We start from the raw sequence: 20,496 nt of genomic DNA, 5'->3' as shown, positions 1-20,496 counted from the left end.
AACCTACTACAAGACATTGTTACACAAACAAATGGAAAAGATTTGTTTATTACTGCCATAATAATCAAATTCAACCACTACATGCTTCTGCAAAAAACATTGTAAGCTATTTATTACACTTACAAAAATCAAATCTAGCATTTTCTTCTATCAAAATACATCTCACAGCAATATCTGCCTATCTGCAGATTACACATTCAACATGACTCTTTAGAATCCCAGTCATTAAAGCATTCATGGAGGGTTTAAAAAGAATCAAATCCCCAAGAACACCACCAGTTCTCTCGTGGACCTCAATATTGTATTAACACGACTCATGGGTCCACCATTTGAACCCATGCACTCTTGTGACATGCAATACTTAACCTGGAAAGTAGCCTTCCTAATAGCTATCACATCTCTTAGAAGAGTAAGCGAAATACAAGCATTCACTATACAAGAACCCTTTATACAAATACATAAACATAAAGTGGTTCTCCGTACAAATCCAAAGTTCTTACCAAAAGTTATATCACCGTTCCACCTAAACCAAACAGTGGAACTCCCAGTCTTTTTTCCACAACCAGACTCAGTAGCCGAAAGAGCCTTACATACATTAGACATCAAAAGAGCACTAATGTATTACATTGATAGAACAAAACAATTTAGCAAGACAAAACAATTGTTTGTAGCCTTCCAGAAACCTCATGGAGGAAATCCAATATCCAAACAAGGCATTGCCAGATGGATAGTGAAATGTATTCAGACCTGCTATATTTAAGCAAAAAGAGATCTGCCTATTACTCCAAAGGCGCACTCCACTAGGAAAAAAGGCGCCACGATGGCATTTCTAGGAAATATACCTATGACAGAAATCTGTAAGGCAGCCACATGGTCTACGCCTCATACATTCACAAAACATTACTGTGTAGATGTGTTAACACAACAAGCCACAGTAGGACAGGCTATATTACGAACATTATTTCAGACAACTTCAACTCCTATAGGCTAAGCCACCGCTTTTGGGGAGATAACTGCTTACTAGTCTATGCACAGCATGTGTATCTGCAGCTACACATGCCATTGAACGGAAATTGTCACTTACCCAGTGTACGTCTGTTCGTGGCTTGAGACGCTGCAGATTCACTTGCGCCCTCCCGCCTCCCCGGGAGCCTGTAGCCGTTATAAGTTGATGAAACTTGTAAATTTGTAAATATATACTTTTTTTTTTAATACACATTATGTACATACATACTCCATTGCATGGGCACTTTTACTATATACACAACTCCTACCTCACCCTCTGCGGGGAAAACAATCTAAGATGGAGTCGACGCCCATGTGCAATGGAGCCGAAAGGGAGGAGTCCCTCGGTCTCGTGACTCGAAAAGACTTCTTCGAAGAAAAACCACTTGTAACACTCCGAGCCCAACACTAGATGGCAGGATAATGCACAGCATGTGAATCTGCAGCTTCTCATGCCACGAACAGATGTACACTGGGTAAGAGAGATTTTCCATATCGCCACTATCCTCCGTCTCATTCAAGAAGGAACAGCACTCCAGAGCTTGTATTCATTAATTTATTTCGCTATCCCAACAGGAACGCGTTTCGGCTATAATGCCTGTTTACAGCCAATATAAATATTCAAGAAATAGAATTTTTGGATGTGAAGATCAGCATAGAGAATGCGAGGCTACAAACCTCCCTATATAGAAAACCAATGACAGGGAATAGCCTATTGCATGCACACAGCTATTATCCTATACCACTAAAAGAGAGCATCCTCTATGGAGAATTATTAAGAGCAAACCGGATTTGAAGTACTGAGAACAGATTTGCAGAAATTGAAAAACAGATGTCAGCACATTTTAAAGAAAGGGGATACTCAAATAATACCATCAGTGAGGCGATGAAGAAAGTGGGTAAGCGCACTAGAGACATTGTATTATTTGGTACACCCAAAAGTGCTAATACGAAGGATACAAAGCAAGCTATAGTTAGTTTTATAACCACGTATAAAGTGGCACATTCCAAAATTCGCATGTTGTTACAGAAACATTGGCATATACTTAAAAGTGACCCAATCATAGGTAAAGAGATGGGGAAGAATCCTCAGGTAACATATAGAAGAGAGAAATCTATGCGAGATTTACTTGTGAGAAGTGACATCAGACAAGGTGGTATTAAACCAATGTGGCTCACACCGACAGATGGTTTTATCAATTGTACAAAATGTAAGGCGTGTAAAAATGGAGAGAGTATTGAATCGGTAAAGATCAGTGGAAAATCCATACATAAAATTAAGGGATTATACCCTTGTAAAAGTGAATATGTTATCTATTCACTGAAATGCAGCTGTCCTAAGATGTATATAGGCAGTACAAAACTGCAAGTTCACAAGCGTATTTTACAGCATCTTAGAGCAGTGCATGATGAGGACGACTCATATCCAGTAGCAAGGCATATTCGGGAAGTCCACGGAGGTGACATAACAAATCTTAAATATAGTGTGTTAGATGGGATACCAAAGGACCACAGAGGAGGCGGTAGAGAAAAAAAGCTGAGAACATTGGAGTCAAGATATATTTTGATGTTAGATACCAAGGAACCAAATGGACTAAATAAAAGTGAAGAGTTACATGCACATTTGAATATTTGAATCATGCACTAAAAACAGATATAGAAATTATCGAATTCTGATACAGTAAGGGTTGCACTTGATTAAGTAATATCTGTTCTTTTGAAGTAAAATGGGAAAGCAGCTCATGATCATAAAGTTTCTTTAAGGGAGCATCATATCAAAGATAGCAAAGTCAGAGACACCAACATTACTTTTTATATTCGTAATTAGCTGTTGAAAATGAACAGTGCACAGTTCACTATTGAAGGTACTTAATGGAATGATAGGTACCAATAGCGAGTATTTCATTTTTTTAGACTGTTAAATATATGAGTGCATGCAACGCTGAATTGTGAACACTCTAAGTGAAAAATTGTCTAGAGATGTAAAATAATTGCAGTGATTACCATGATAGTTTGGGATATTTTGTCAATGTTACTACAATGTACAAGATAAAATAATATAACAATATATAATGTGAATATTGAATTGAATAATGAAATCTGAAGTAAAATTGAAGTGATTATAGGAATTGATCATGATATCGATGCATAAGTAAAGTAAGAGGATGCAATGAGTATACACAGTGCATTTACCGCTGAATTGTGTATTACACTTTTTAAGTGCAAAGCAATGCCGAAAATGTGCGTTAGAAAATGTGCGTAAGAAAATTGTAGAACAATCGCTGTCATTATGACGATTGCTTAGGTTATTTAACTACGGTTATTTTATTGAGATTTTTCATCTGTTGTATGATGCATAATCAATATGCAATCTGAATGTTGAATTGAATAACGGAATTTCAAGCTGATTGAAGTAATTATAGGAATCAATTATGATGTCGTTGAATAAGTGAAGAAAGACAACTTATTGTGTATAAATAGTAATTCAAAATGGCGGCCAACAGGCCGATGAAGGCATGATAGCTGAAACGCGTTCCTGTTCGGATAGCGAAATAAATTAATGAATACAAGCTCTGGAGTGCTGTTCCTTCTTGAATGAGACAGAGGATAGTAGCGGTTCATAGAACGCGGTGGTGCGCGTTCATGTAGCAGCACCACCTGCGATCAGGAGTGGAGTGACTACGCCGAAGGAGAATGTCTATATATATATATATATATATTCGCCCACCTGCAGGAAAACAATTTAACAAAGGACTCAATGCCCATGTGTAGTATCACTGCGAGGAGGAGTCACTCGATCTCATGGCTTGAAAAGATTCTTCGAACAAAAACAACTTGCAGCACTCAGAGCCCAACACTAGATGCCAGACGTCTGCAAAGCATGTGAATCTACACCACTTCATGCCACAAACAGATGTCTACTGGTTAAGTAACATTTTCCTTTTCATCACACACCAGTACAAAATATGAGCTTTCACAACTACTGAAATATATTTTTAAATGTTGTACAGTTGACTTAATAGCTATTTAAATGTTATGTTAGCAAAAATCTGACACCCTACAGCCTACCCTTTCACACCCTTGGTGTAGCAGTTCTTAACAAAATCCTAGAACTCTGCAGTCAGAGGAGTAAAATGACTTCTGACTCTGAATACAGAGCAAGTATGATAAGATAGAATCAACATTATTGCTCCTTCCCTTTGAGTAAACAGAACCCCTGTTCTTTGTCAACATGCCAGTACACACAAGAAGGTTATAAATGTAGCTCGACCTGATAAAAGCCGGCTCGCCATAGGGAGTGGGCAAGTAGATTTCTCGAGGCCTGCCTGGGAGATGTGAAAAAGGGGCACAAATTGTAATCTGATCAAAGTTCTCAGATCCTTGTTGCAAATCAGGATTAGTGCTAGAGATTTGCTAAAAAATAATCCAGATAGAACTTCAAATGTCCCTGCAGGCATCGAGGATATTGGGATGGGACGCAAAATGTGTCTGGAGTCTGAGGGAGAGAGGAAAGGGGAGTGGAAAAAAGATAGATTGGGTGTTAAATGTGAGGGCATGTTTTTGCAAGGAGTCCAAAGGAAATGAGCAGATGTGTAGTGCATCATATATTTGAAAAGAGTTAGTAGGGCTGAAACTTCATTGACGTTACTGATTATAAATGGCAGTTTACACTGGTAGACTGTTTTGTAAAACTTTTCTGACATTTGTACCATTGTAGCTTTTTAAGCGACATTTCCAACCAAAACTTTTCAAATGTGATTCACATATTTGTTGTAATTGTATTTCATTTAATGCTATTAATTTACATGCATGCCTATTCATTTGTCTTGTCATGTAAATGTATTGATGTACTTGTAACACCCAGGATTCAGCACTTTGTGTAAAAACAGCAATCACAAATGTCTTTATAATCAGCTACTTGTGACGCATCAAGCCACCGATTATAAAGACAAGACATCAGGTGGTTGCTGGTTAATGCAACAAATGTAATCTTGCTTTTCTTTTTTCTGCTTTATTTTTATAGCTTACTATGTATGGCAAGCAGAAAGAATGTTTATTTTTGAACTCCTTGGATAGAAAAGCTAGAATATTTCTGCATGTTTCTATACGTTCTGAGCTAATGCAGCTTTTTTTCTTTTCTTAACGTACTTGTATTGAACTGTTTGCAATATCCTTCCTCCACGAACCAGAAACAAGCATCTTGGGACCCATTTCAGGGTATCACCCCTAATCAGGCAGGCTTGGTTTCAGGTCCTGGGAGGACACGGCCTGGCACTGTTCCCATGGAGAGCAAGGATAAGACTGATTTGCGTCTGCCTGGTTAAAAACTGGAATGGGATGGCAAGCAAAAAAACTGTGGATTCAGGCCCAGGTCTGTGAGTGGGGGGAATGTTTGACATTGTTGAGCATTCTGTCCATGATCTGTTCTCCTTGCATGATGGTGAGGAGGGCAGCTGAGGTCCTGGACTTTCAGTTGCTGTCAAGACTAATGTCTTGACAGAGGTGCTTCAGCCCTAGGTGGGAAGGGTATGCCCAGAAGTGGGTCCCATGGTCACTATGCTACCGGATTCAAGCTGGCCTGGCTGATGAGGAGATAAACCCCAAATTGGATCTGGGGATGCTTGTTGTCTGGCCCAGGGAGGATATGGCCTGGCAGTTCAGGCTTGGCTGTTCCCATGGGAAGCAGAGACAAGACTGATTTGCACATGGGTGGGTTCAAACTGGAATGGAGTAGCAAGCAAACAAATATGGATTCAGGTCCATATCTGTGACTGGGGATGAATGTTTGATATTGTTCAGCATTCTGTCCATCATCTGTTCTTTTTGTAGTTGCCCTAAGTGGGAAGGGGGAATCTGTGCTCACTATGCCACCGGGATTCAGGCTAGCATGGCTAATGAGGGGTGATACCCTGAAACCAGTCCTACGATGCATCTTTTCTGATCCAGTGAGAACATGGCCAGGCAATTCAAGCTGGACTGCTCCCATGGGGAGAAGGTCAAGACTAATTTGCATACAACTGGTTCCAAACTGGAATGGCATGGCAAGCAAAAGAAACAATGGATTCAGGCCTAGATCTGTAACTGGGCTGAATGTTTGACATTGTTCAGCATTCTGTCCATCATCAATTCTTTTTGCATGGTGGTGAGGAGGGCAGCTGAGAACCTGGACTTTCAGTTGCTCTCAGTAGCAGTTAAGACCAACATCTTGACAGAGGTGCTTCAGCTGGGAGCAACCACCTCAGAATCTCTTCTCCTTTTTAATGAATCCCTTACAGATTGCCTGCTTATGACTTAGTCCAAGCTGAGCACAGAGGTTCCTGTGAACATTACTATTCCAGACTTCCAGTGCCCCACTATAGGGCTGTCACAATTTCTTCACACAACACCGGAGAGCTTGCTCATCCATGTCACCACATCCTGTGAAAATCCTGGTGCATTCCCTACTGCCCCACCAGATAGGTAATCTAAGAGGCTTGGACCCCTTAGGCAAGAACATGTTTTATTCCTTCAGTCTTGCAGTGTGGTCCTTGAACACAGTGTGTTTTTTGGGTAGTTACCCCATGCTATATGGGATCCAGTTGTGCAGGTGCTGCCCTCTGATTTGAGGGAGGTTGGGGTTATACTTTCCTAAACTGTTGCTGCCTGGAGAGGTGCAGCTAAGTTCGCAATCAGATGTGGGCAGGATACCACCAACTTGCTGGGCAGAGAGGTTTTATTGACATTGGCCTTGCGACACCACTCTTGACTGAGAACGGTTGGCTTTTCAGGGGATGTCTAAGCCTCACTTATGGATACGCAGTTTGGCCCCCTTCTCTTCAGAGTCAAGGCGGACTCAGTGCTGGAGTGCTTCAAGGACAGCAAAGCTGCAGCCAGGTCCCTGGACCTCTTCGACCTCTCACCAACCTCAGTCTGCCCTTCGCTTCCAGACGCGTCTTTACCCATCCACCCAGCCACCACGACCTGATGGTCTGACAGTAGTGACAAATGCGTCACTCCTGGGATGGGACAGGCATCTGGCAGATGTGAAGATCAGAGGTAACAGGCCTTGGGGGAATCTGGACTCCACATTAACCTACTGGTGCTCTGGGCGATCTGATAGCATTGAAAGCCTGCCTTCTCTCTGTCAAGGGAAGGCTGGTCCTCCGCACTGGACTTGAAGAGTTTGCTATCCCAAGCTGTTGAGCATGGCCATCGGTCGTCCAATCAGGTTGCCCTGTTGGTCCAATATTCTGTTGCAGCGCACTGCCTTCATGCATGGAGATTGAGCAGCGAAAGTTGACAGCTTTCGAACTTCCACCCGAAGTCTGCAATTTTATCTTGCCCACCAGACGCCTCTCCACCAAAACTGAATACGTCTGCCATTGGGGAAGGTTTGTGGCATGTTGTGCAGAGAAACATGTTGATCCTCTTTCTGCTCCCCTCGCTCAGGTCCTTCTCTTTATCCTTTCTCTTGCCTAGCAGGCCTCTGCTCTGTGTACTGTAAAGGGCTATCTTTCTGTTATCTCAGTCTTTCTTCAGTTGCTAGATCAGAAATCCCTCTTCAGATCACATTGTAAGTAGGTTTTTGAGAGGTTTGCTGCACACTTCCACCTTTGCCCTTCATCATGCCTCAGTGGAACATTAACGTGGCTTTAACTATGAGCATTTGCTTGTCTGTTCCTGCAGGACCTTTCAGTGTGAAATTGTTTCACTGACACACCTCCCGGAAGGTGTTGCTTGGGTATCTATTCTAAAGTAAGGAGTCTGCGGTTAGAACTCTGTCAGATGAACAAGTTTACTTACCTTCAGTAATGCCTTGTTTGGTAGAGACTCTGTCTAGCCCCATATTCCTTATTGACCCACCCATCCTCCACGCTTTGCAGACAGATTTCTAGGGTCTGGGTTTTTCTCCCTTTCAGGGCCCGTGTTTTCTACACCAGTAGTAGGTGCTCATTGTGGCTTTGCACTCCTAATGTGGAAAGTCACAAAAAGAAAAGTCATTGTGCTGGGGTTGCATCTCTGTGGGCACTGCGCACATCACTCCAGGCACCGATGACGCCACACGGAGACCATTGACCCTGGTTTCCTGCGCTCAAGGGTACTGCATAAGAAAAATTTCCAGATGTATTCTGACGCCTGGGGATAATTAAGGTAAGGATTGTACAGCTAGATAAGCCTCTACCAGATAAGTTGTTACTAAAGGTAAGTACCTTGTTGTTTTTTTTCTGGCTTTAGCCTCCTGACAACTTTTTAAGAGTAGCTCGAGTGTGTTTTGGATTTCTATTCTAAAATCATATATTGGCTGCCAAATTTAAATTAGATTTTTAAAGGAAGGTTTTGGAGGCACACCTTCATTCCAACAGCAATATGAGTATCAACACTCACAGTGCAATTCATGCAAAATGCAAGATATTTAGTCTATCAAGAAAATCTCCCCTCTCCGCAGCAAAACCTCATAAATGTTATATATGAAGTGCAGATATAGGTTTCTAGCAGGTACTTCTATAGATCATGTGCTTTTCAAGCTCCTACCATCTAGTGATGAGTGCAAATGTGTGCAAGTTGATTTTGTTTGAAGAATCTTTGTCAGAAGATGTCTTGTGACTCCTTGAACCACATAACGCACCAGTACAAAGATTCCACCTCAATTGTTTTTTTCTTTGCTCGGGTTGAGATGTTTTTTATTGAGCTCAGAGATCGAGTAACAACGACACGCTATTCGACGCCAGGCATCTGAAGCATTGAAGAAGAGCATTGGTGAATCTTCACTGTTTAATGCGAATGGAATTTTTGGGCTCTACCATGCATCTTCTTTTATGAGAATGACTATTGGAAGGTTGTGAGAAGGAACGATCCTGTGTGGAGGACGAAGGACAATCAAGGTTGAAGTCTGCACCCTGGGTAAAGGCCATACCAAGCACATACACACCACCACCTCCATCAGACGACTGACATCCAGGGTTCAGTCTCGAAAGCACCCAGATATAGATTCCAAGCACTGCTCCAGAGAAAGTTTGGCATTGAGTGCTAAGATACAGCCAAAGAGGCTCCTACATTTGCCTCTGTCAGTCACCCCTGAGACTCCTCGTCTTCAAGAGCCAGCATCAGCTTCGTAGACCTGAAGCCAAAAAGACACCAACCAAGCAAAGCCCTAAGGCAATGAGCAGATAATCTCTGTCCCAAAATAGTCTCAGTGAAAATCCTAGACTTTGTACTGTGTTAAGCAGGCTTCTTTTGACTATAGAGTTACTATATGCCTTGGATTCTCAACAGAGCAGACTGTACTTTCTTCCCACTTCTCAATAAATACTGTCCAGTCCTCTAGTACCAAAGGAGCAGGACCTCACTTCTTCAAAAATAGGAGGCAGGACTTCGAGGAGGCAGTCTCTAAGGAACTTTAGGGTTATCTCTTACCTAAAAAGCCTAGACAACCAGGGTGCACCTCAAGAGCTGTGCCACCTCAGCCAAGGACCCCCCCACCACGGTCACCACATAAGTCAGCATCACCACATGGGGCCGCCCCAGGCACACATTCGCTCCACTAATGATAGTCAGGATGACATCCACAGAAAGTAAAAGAATGACTTCTTAAAGATTCTGTCCAAGACAGAACACACTGTCCATTTCCTCCCTATGCCTTAATGCTTCACTAGGCATGTGGCAAAGAACATACCAGTAGCCAGATAAGACCCTGGTCACAACTGATAGGATAGAGAGAAAATACAAGGCAGACCTAGAGTACCCTATATACATTGAGGGTTACGTCCCTCCTGACTTTGGTATGCATTCAGCTCAGAAGAGAGCTTTTGAACAAGGCACAAACAGCACATTGCATCCAGACAGGGAGCTGTAAGGTTGATGCCACTGGGAAATATGTTACAGTAAGGGTGGCAACACAGTGCCATATTGCAACTCAGTGGGTCTCCTCTGAAGGTACGATAAGTGCCACTGGGAAGCAATGGAGCAACTAATCAGCCATCCAGAAACCTATAGGAAGCATGGTTGAGAACTGGTGCAGAAAGCCAAAACCATCTAAAAACACAAACATCCGGTGCTCCCTAGATCCAGCAGGTACCTCCTTCAGAGAGCTAAACAGCAGTGTGGACCTACTCGGTCATGCATGGCATAGGGTATCCAAGTTCCACCCTGAGGTGGAGCTTTTATTTGGCCCTCAGGCTGGCTCCATGCTTTTTGAAATATCAAAGGGTACCAGCACCGCTACACCAATGGACACACCTTGGATTAGGTGTCTCCAACCAGTCAATCACTAGCTCCCAGACACCTTCGGAGTAGCTCACAGCCTTAAGTGCATTTAAAATAGATACAGGGTTAAAGTTTTTACTTTGAAAGTTAAGAGAAGGTTGTGTTTATTTTACAATAGAATCAGTCTGCAGATAGCAGGGCCTGATAAGGAGCAGTGCTGGAGTCAGATTTATGACCCACGACACAGAGGTGAAAAACTGAGGCATTTAACTCTTGAATAAAAGTCCTTGCCAACTCCGGATTGGAGTTGAAAGCAAAATTGTTTCTCAAAGCTTTTAAGCTGGAGAAAATTAGAAAGAAAAATTACCTTATGATAAAGTTATCTTTCCTTTTAATTTTCTCAAATTGTTTTCACCGTGTTGCATTTACAAACAGCAGGCCTCTTGCTACCAGTGGCCAGTAGACCACTGTTATAACTGAAAAATACAGTCATTGTTTAAATGGAAGAATGCTTAAATGGGAGAAATTTAAAGTGCAGAAAAATGTTCCACACTATGAACATTTGTGCGCTTTAAATTTCTCCCATTTGAAAAAATCATTGTATGTGTTATACATCTACTAGTGCCACATATAGCAACAGGTATGTCCTGTGCCACAAGTACATACGACAGAGGCTCTGTGACCCATACACATATACGCACACATGTTCTTAGATCCCCAGATACCCTACTCTCTCACTGACACACTTGGCAGTCTTCTCATAGTGTCAAAGTGCCCCTTGTCAAAGTATTTTGTTCAAACCATAGCGTCTGGCTCTACGGACATTAGGGTTAAAGTCAAGGAAGCTGGGCATGGGGGTATCTTGGAATAATGCACAACTGCTTGGCCTTCAGTAGCTCATGGTGATTTTCACTGCTGAGAAGTAGTTCTCACTACAGAAAAGGTTGGAGACCCCTGCTCTAGATCCAGTCTGCAAAATCTGGGTTGTGCTGTCAACAGATGCACCGCCACAGGATGCAAACTAACATCCATTCAAGTACTATCAGGAAACTCAAAGGGGAGGATTCCGATGCCATGCATCATTGGGATGTACTCTCCACAGCAGGAGGAAATAACCTCAGAGAAATTAGTCCTATCCATGTTGTACAGGGATACTCATTAGAATTCACACTGCGTCATCAGCAAAATTCCATCATGAACACCAGCAGCTGCTAAGGAGGAAGTGCAAGCATTCGGAGAAGCCATCAAACACACATCCCCGCACCAGCAGGGACAGGATGTTTACTTGCTGTACTAACTCCTATTCAAAGAGAACTGTACCCTGGCCCATCTTTGAACTCCAGCCTCTCAACTGCCTCATCCTATTTAACACTTCCGAATGACAACCCTGCAGTATGTCATCCCTGTCCACAGCTCAGGAAACCATATACTGACCCTCAACTTGAAGGATGTCTACTTCCACATCCCCATTCATCTGACATATCACTGTTACCCAAGATTTGTGATAAGTAATAAATACTACTAATTCAGGGAGCTTTCTTTCTGCATTATGGCACCGGAAGTATTCACATAGTGTAAAGCAGTGGTCACAACGCACTACACCATTCATTTGTTTCTGTATCTGGAAGATTGGCTGTTAAAAAGGAGCAGCCAGCAGCAACGCCTACCACCCATTCAAGCAATAGTGTCGCTTTTATATACTCATAAGTATTAGCTTAAGGCAACTGGGGAGAAAGAAACACCTGGAGGACGTTAAAGCTGCCCCACCTCCCAAGAAGTTGATTCCTATCCTTCAAGGGTGTCTCAACCTCAGATTTTCCTACTTACCACAGGATGGTTGAGGGCTGCCGGTGTCTTTTGGAAACACTGAATCCTGTCTACAGGAAGATTCAGTTTCTACCTGTGCTGCCTAGTGTCCTGCAGCAGGGAACAGAAGTAGCCCATAAACTAGCCTCTGCTAAAGCAGCTACCCCTAGAATATAGAAGAAATGAAGGGTGTCCACTGAAGATCCAACATATATTCAGTCATTACGTTGAGGCATAGTACCTCATACTCACTACTGCAAGGAAAAAGGCAATGTCACCGGCATCCTCCAGTCAGGGATAGTACTTGGCTGGAGGAGGTAGTCAGATGGATTGAGAATGGAGCTGCCACACGTATTGCCAATTCAAACAACCTTTTTAATGGGTGCAGTCATCAGTAGTGGTAAAGCATAGGGGACTTGATGTCTTTCCTTTCCGAGAAGTACTACAAGAGAGCCAAGGCAGTCCTTGAAGAGAGGAAGAACATAGAAAACTCCCACCTTAACTCTGCTTTTCTCATCTGACACTGCAAACAGACGGTTGACTACAGGAACTGTAATGAGGAGATATGCATTGTATATATTTGTGGTTTTAGATTTGAGATTTAGGCCAACATAACGGACAAGACCCTCAGTATGAACATCCTAGAAGGCAGGAAAAAAGTTAGACTGCTGATTGTTTTGCAGACATTCAAGTCATTCCATAGGACCACACCAAACCCCACTGCCTTTGCATTATATCTAAGCAAACAATTCAATTATACCATTACCTAGACAATTTACTGGTAATGGCGAGCACTTTCAAGCAGTGCAAGAATGACCTGAAAAGAATTGTCCACCTTCTTATCCATTTGAACTTTTCAATAACCTGGAAAAAATCATCCACTTTACCAGAAATGCAAAAACACTTCTGCGGGGAGAGAGAGATACTGTAAAGGTAAAAGCATACCCTACTCCAAGGAGAATGAAAGCAGTGCCGGGACAGGCTCTCCTTTACCGAAGGCCTTGGTCTCTTGATGGTAGGAACAGTGATGAAGTGGTGTGGAATTCCTATAGTCAGACACCCAGGACATATTGTTTTGGTCAAGGACCACTAGTTTTCATTCTTATTTTGTCTTTGGAACATGTAGGCCCAACCACTTGCAGCATAAACCCTCTGGCTGCCCATTTACATTATGGAACAGGGAAGGGAATTTTCTGCAGTTTAGGTAATATTTGTTAATGCTGTTCAAGTTTATATTTATGGTTCATTAATGCAAAGTCTTCATTATTAGGTTGAGTGCTCAAATTACAAGTTGTAAGCCCGAACTGCACTACTGACAGGTTCCAGTTAAAAATGTGTACACGCATTTGCAAAGTTTAACAATATGAGGCTACGTGTAATGCTCCCAGAATGATGTCTTATTAGGTGCACATTTTGTAAGGAGCTTGAAAGCAAGAGGGATTATTCTTGGCTTTCAAAATAAAATGTCCACAAAAAATGCAACTAGGGTAAATGTTTGGTAAATTACTGTAAAATTTTAGGTACCATTTCTTTGAAGCATTCAGTAAAATGCTTTGATGCATGCTAGTATTTCCCCAAAAATATTCATAATGGAAAATCAATGAAACCAGGCTCAACAAGCTTGAGGAACATGGAAATAAGCATTGGCGAGGCCACTAGGTCTGACTTTGGTGGTCTTTTTTTTTTTTTTTGTCAATGTGTCACATTTTGATATGGTCATTGTAAAACATTATATTTGTGTGAGCTGCCAGGCTCCTTAATGTTGTAACAAACATTGGCAAGAGGGAAACATATTTTTAGGTCTAAAAAAAGCACACATTACCGCTGTAACGTCTGGCACTGAACAAAACTACTTTGTGTGCTGATATGCTCCTTGTGGAAGAGCAGATTGCTATCACTCACAGTGAAGCCAGCGAATAGTTGGGGATAGAGAGATAACATTTTAATAAAAACAGAGGGTCTTTGTTAATACATACTTAATTAGAGGCCCAGTTATTAAAGAAAATCATACAAGTGCACCCATGGTATGTCTTTGCATTTGTGCAGATTTATGTATTTCATGAATTCACAAGAATTTGTAAAAGTAAACCTGGAAATCGTACTCCTAGAAAATATTTGTCAACTGTATTTTAGCACAAGTAAATCTGCTTGTGTAAATTTGCTCATGTGAAAATATGTTAAGTGGTTACTTTCTCTCCAACCACTTTTTCCCCAACCCTGGAGGAAGTTTTACTTCTGCTGTTGTCATGAGTAAATACCTAACTTCTCCCAGTGTTCTGCTTTCCCTCTTATCTCATAACCGAGCTTACAGAACCTCTCTGGAATGCACTTCTGAGTTTAAAGAAGACATTTATTGTTATTAGTTCCCCACAACGAGGTTCCTGAGAGACGGAATTATTAGATTGGAAGCACACGTTCAAAAGTAGTCGCAGCAATGAAAGCAAAATATAGCAAAGTACTTCTCAGTTGCAATGTACACAGCAAATATAGGTGATTATATTATAGCATAACTTCAAAGCAAAGCATAAAAGTCAAAATTCATCACCGTATGGGCAAGGCTGTAGGGCCTATATTCAGCTTCATCTTTCTGGGGTTTGCAAGTTGATGACTCCGGTCAACTGCGAGAAAGAGATTTTCTACCCAAATGGGAGACATGCAACGGACGTCTAGCTCCTGTCTGAAGTCAAAGCAGATTCAATCTACCTCTCTGTAGCCCAGAGTCATCCTTAAAAGCAAACTCAGTGTGAGAACCGAAGGACCCTGGAGAGTGGCCAATTCTCCCGAGCCCCCGAGCTCTCAGATTGGATTGCGAGGTAAAAACGAAATCTACGTGCTCTTATCAGCTAAGATCTGGTTTGAAGAAAACGGCTTGGTCCATCTTGTGGAAAAACCCAGCTTGGAAAAACACAGCTCATCTGCAATTTCTAACCCCAAGTTAAAGCCAATAGGCAGCTAACCTAAATATCAAATGTAATGTCTAATGTCATGCCAAAGCCAATAGGCAGCTAAACTGAATACAGAATGTAATGGCTAATGTCATGTCAAAGCCAATAGGCAGCTAAACCGGACAAAACATATAATGTGCTACTGATGAACATTGAGCAACTAATATGCGCAGTGGTGAAACACAGTCATTGGTCAAACGCAATTAATAGCATGACACCCAGTGTGGGAAAAGATCAGAAAAGAGCTGGTACAAACACATAAAGCATGAAAGTTAGTAGGCTTGCACAGATTCAAAAGGGTATTCCAACCCTGGAACATTTGCTTATTGCTACTTCTAGCCCCAGTATGTAGATCTGCGGGAAAGTGGCAAAACAGGGACATTGCTTGTATTCAAACCCTACTGTAGTTTTAGTCCTGGCATAATCAGACAGGCTATTATTGGAGCTCTTATATGCAAGATTACTGGAAGAATTTGTTGCTGCTCTACATGGCACCAAACGCACAAGCAGATTGTATTATAGGAGAAGGAGATTTATGAAGGACATGTGCTATGGACAAGTAAATATTTTATTAAATACCACCCCCTGGATGAAGCTGTTGGGTAAATCGCCTTGTGCATCCAACTGATCCCAGACACAATTTTACATTTGAAATACCTTCAAGATTGGCTAAATAGTCAGTGATCACAAGGGAAGTAGGAGAAGTTAGTTTTTGTAACAGGCCAGCAAGGAATTAAAATGGTGGACCACAGAAAATGGTGAAGGGAATACCGTTCAGTTTTCCCCTTCCACAGGCCATCATGTCATGCATCACAGGTTGGATGAGGGGCACACATGGGCCAAAGGTAAGTAGCCTATGGTCAGATAACAAGAGGCTACCATACACTTGGAGCTCAATACATTTTCCTATCTCTAAAGGCATTCCAGTGTCCATTTTAGGGTAAACCAATTCAGTTTCTCACAGACAACACAACTGCTGTGTTTTACCTGAACAAGCGGGGAGGGTCATTCTAATTTTTGCCACCCAGACTAGCTAAGCGCACCTGCATGTGGGCAATAGCAAACTATATACAGCTGATACTATGTACCAGGAGTGGGAAATACTTCCATAGGTGAAATCGATAGAACTAAAACAGTAACTTGTAGAAAAGAAAATCAGACCGTGGGGCACACCACAGGTAGATCTTTTCACAACAGCAGAAAAACACTGTGTCCTTCGCGTCCAGGAATTACCAGCCAGAGTGAATAGGTAATGCACAGTTGATAAGCTGGTGAGGTATATGTGCCCTCTTCTTTTCCCCTCTCTAATTCTTATAGCAATACAGAAGTTAAAAAATGGCCAACATGACTCTAACCCTGGTGATTTCAAGGTGGGCATGCCAAATACGGTTCTCTTACCTAGTTCAGGGAGCTCATGGGAACGTCGACAAAATCCCAGTACCCAAGGCCACAACAACAACCAAGAGAGGGAAGAATTTCCACCCGAATCCAGGGGCACTGCAGCTCTTGGCCTGGCTCCTGACATAGCAGAGTTTGGATATTTAGACTGTAGAAAACATTTGCTGTCATTAATGCAGCACATAAATCTGGCAATATGGTGTGCTATGCCTTGAAATGGAAGAGATGCTTTTAATAGGGAGGGAAAAGCTACTTCTGCAGCCAGATGACAGTGTTGGCTAAATACATCTGGTGGATTGCAATCTAGTACATTCAGTGTTAAGGGTATGCTTATCAGCTGGTGTATCATAGTTTAAGGGTTCAAATAAAAGACAAATCTTCAATATCCCACTAATCAAGAGATTTATGGAAGGGGTCAGAAGGCATTTCCATCAGGTACTGTTCTACCACTTCAGTGGAACCTAAGCATGCACTAGCTGGTCTTTTGAGGGCACCATTGGAGCCAATACCCATGCAATGCTTTCAACAATAGGGCATGCTCTCATCGATTTTGTTTGCCAATACTAAAAACACAAAAGGCCAACACTTGCCAATGGAGGGATGTGGTATGGATCAGTTGATCAGGGATAGTTGCTTACACTTTACCCCTTTCATCTTTGATACCTTGTGTGGTAAGGAATCTCACACATAAAGAGCAGTGACTCATTCTGCAAGCACCAACCTGAGCATGGCAGCCATGTCAGTCCATCCTTACTGGAAAAACTCCCCCTCAGGGCGAATCTTCTGATGCAATGTCATGGGCAGCTTTGACATCCAAACCTCAAGGAATAAATCTTGTGATTTGGTAGAGGTCGTACAGTTCAGGTATCTCAAGATATCTGAAGATTAAATGCTGATCCTGCCAGAGGTTTGCAAGCCCACTACCATCTGTGCATATTATGTTGCATAGTGGAAGCGCTTTGTCCATTATAGCTTCAGTAACTTTACAGAGCCTCCAAAGACTTTGGTTAATGAAATCAATTACTATCTGCTACTCCTTCAGAAGGAAGTGCTAGCATACACATTAATTAAATTACATTTAGTGCTGTTAGAAGCATACATAGAAAACGGGTAACACATTTCCCATTTTTAACATTGCAGTTATCAAACCGTTCATTGAGGATCTATTGAGGGTAATTCTTCCAAGAGCACTGCCAATGCCTACATGGGAACTTAATTTGGTACTTGCACAGTTTGTGAGGCTTCCTTTTGAGAGAATAAATTCTTGCACTGAGCAATACCCACCTTGGAAGGGGGTGTTTCTGGCCACCATCACTCCCTTAACAGTCAGTGAGTTGCAGGCTCACTGTGGAAGAAACGTTCATTGAGAAGACTAGATGACAGGAGTGTGCGGAGCATGTCAATCTACAGGACTACAAGCTACGAACCAATAGGTAGTGGGTAGTGTTTTCCATTTTAAATCAAAGCCTGCTAGACAGAGCTGGCTTTGTCTGTTGCAAAGCATACTGTGATTTATCAAGAACATACAGGAGCTTGGAGTCGTCCTATTGCTCACCATTGGTTGACTTTCCTTGTCACTGTCATTTGCCTGCTTCCTATTAGTGTCCCTGCTTGGTAGTTTTGTTTTTGTCCCCACCATGGAGCATTGCCTCTTTACGTCTTTTTTTTATTGGTTCCATTCCTTGCTTCCAGTGCTTGAATCAAGAAGTTGATTTTATTTTAAGCACTTCGCGAGAGTGCTTGTGTTTTCGAGAGGTTTCATTTGTGTACTTTACTACACCAGCACTTTGTGTTGCTCTGTCACATCTCTGTTTCTCCCTGACCCCTCCTTGTTGCGCATGCCCATTTTTATCTCTCCCTTGGCTTCTTCCTTATCTGCGTCCTGTTCATGCTCCCAATTCCTCTTGTGCTTTTGTGCTCCTCCCGCCCTCCCCCGTTTCTTCCTCGCCCCACCCGCCCTCCCCCGTTTCTTCCTCGCCCCACCCGCCCTCCCCCGTTTCTTCCTCGCCCCACCCGCCCTCCCCCGTTTCTTCCTCGCCCCACCCGCCCTCACCCGTTTCTACCTCGCCCCTCCCCAGTTCTTCGCCGCCCCTCTTCCGCCCTCCCTGTGTTCCTTCCGCACCCCTTCCTGCCCTCCCTGTGTTCCTTCCGCACCCCTTCCTGCCCTCCCTGTGTTCCTTCCGCACCCCTTCCTGCCCTCCGTGTTCCTTCTGCACCCCTTCCTGCCCTCCCTGTGTTCCTTCCGCACCCCATCCTGCCCTCCCTGTGTTCCTTCCGCACCCCATCCTGCCCTCCCTGTATTGATTCTGCGCCCATCCCAACCCATGTTGATTACACCCAACATGTTGCTTCCGCGCCCCTCCCCTGTTATTCGATACACCCACTCCCGTCCTACCCACTCCCGTCCTTCCCACTCACTCCTGTCCTTCCATAATAATTCCATGCATCCCACCTTATATTTGTGAATTTCATTTTCTTTTTAGTTACCAAAAATCCAACTTTTATCTGCAACTAAAGAAAAAAGGGAAGCACCAGTGTCATTTTGTAGATGCTTTTCTTTTTCAATAACCTTTAGCCATGCTACACTTCTAGGATGCTGTGCCACGTGGATACAAGCAATTGGCAAATCCACTAGGCCTTAGAGGAGAGACCTATTGGCTTTCCCAATTTATTTTTTTCAGTCCTGAAAGGGTATGTGGGAAGCATTACATATTCTCACGAACCATTTCACTTAGTAAATAAGTTGCTAGTGTGCTCAAAGAAAGGTGTTGTATTTATTTAGAAATTCCCTTGTCTCTAGATCAGTCATACTGTCTATTTGAAGGTTCAACATAATTAGCAACAAAAGAAACTCGTGGGGGCCTCCATACTTTATAGTCACTGAACTGAAACCCATCTAGGTTAAGGATGCATCCCGACTTCAGTCAGTATGGTCCTTAAACAATATGTCTCACCTATCCCAGATTTGTACTTAGCTCTTCCATGTGAATGTTGTCAAAAGATATTGTGATCTCTAGTATTTTTCGGTTACTGACACATGAACACTGCCCTATTGGTCTAGGGCAGTCGTGTAAAACATACATTTGAGGTTTGTATTTTGATGGTACCATTCTTTTTTTTTAAATTGCTTTAGTGTCCATAAATATGGTGCCACCTGTTAAAGTGCTTAAACTAGTTACCTCATTTTTCATCTACAGGGCTTGACGCAGCTCTGCGTAACAGTTGAAGAATGTTGGGACCATGATGCAGAGGCTCGACTTTCAGCAGGCTGTGTCGAGGAGCGTATTTCTCAGATTCGCAAATCAGTCAATGGCACTACCTCGGACTGCCTTGTATCTATTGTGACTTCAGTCACTAATGTAGACTTACCACCCAAAGAGTCTAGTATCTGAGACCCTGTTCACTTTTGTCTTTCCAGACTCGGTGGATTTGAAAAAAAAAAAAAAATGAAAAAAAAAAGAAAATGAATGCAGCTGCTATTTTATCTTGACTTTTTTATTATTATTATTTTTGGATTGGATCAATTTTACCAGCACATTGCTCTACTGTATTAAAGTAAACGGACATCTCAGCAAGCATTCAGGTGCCGACTTATGAATGCAGGAAAGGTGCAGGTACCTCAGAACCTCAACAAACATTCAGTTTTTACTGCATTTTCTAGGTTCCTTTATTGATCTGTCTCCTACAGAGAACATCTGTGACATAAGGAAAACCACATACCATTTAAGAAAATGAAATGCTGCAAACCTTGGAGGAAATCTTCAGACTGTTACATGAAATACACCTTCCTCAAAAGGATTACTTTCACTTTTCCCCTTTCTTGTAGACCGTGTGCTACAAAAATGGCAGACGTGACTTTTACGGATCTAACGGGTGTCATTGTAACAGATTACAAAAAGAAATGGGAAAGAGAATGATACATCTATTAGCATAGTAAACTGGGAGATTGGGACAGAGAAAGTTGCGTTGGACTTTGCAGCATTTGGACAGACATTGTTTGCTATTGAGCTACTTCTCAGGAAATCTGTTAAAAAGGGGGAAGGATATTTTTGAGGCAGAGCATTTTAACAGCATCCACAGGGCATGGAGAAAGTTAGTCAAATCTTATTTTGGGGGCCATCAGACATGGTGAACATCAGTTCCCTACCAAAAATATCTC

The 20,496-nt window shown here is 42.4% G+C and overlaps 1 protein-coding gene across 2 annotated transcripts in view; it reads left to right on the top strand.

Moving 5' to 3' along the window:
• ACVR2B (activin A receptor type 2B) overlaps nucleotides 1-19,879 on the top strand; it is a 384,657-nt gene extending 364,778 nt beyond the window's left edge. For both annotated transcript variants that reach the window (XM_069211087.1, XM_069211088.1), the window contains exon 11: nucleotides 19,535-19,879. In XM_069211087.1, coding sequence (XP_069067188.1) covers nucleotides 19,535-19,729 — 195 coding nt within the window. In that variant the 3' untranslated portion in view covers nucleotides 19,730-19,879. The remainder of the gene's footprint in view (nucleotides 1-19,534) is intronic.
• The last annotated feature ends 617 nt before the right edge of the window (nucleotides 19,880-20,496 follow it).

This window comes from Pleurodeles waltl, chromosome 10, assembly GCF_031143425.1.
Source record: "Pleurodeles waltl isolate 20211129_DDA chromosome 10, aPleWal1.hap1.20221129, whole genome shotgun sequence".
Taxonomy (NCBI): domain Eukaryota; kingdom Metazoa; phylum Chordata; class Amphibia; order Caudata; family Salamandridae; genus Pleurodeles; species Pleurodeles waltl.
This window is presented reverse-complemented; position numbering and strand designations above follow the sequence as displayed.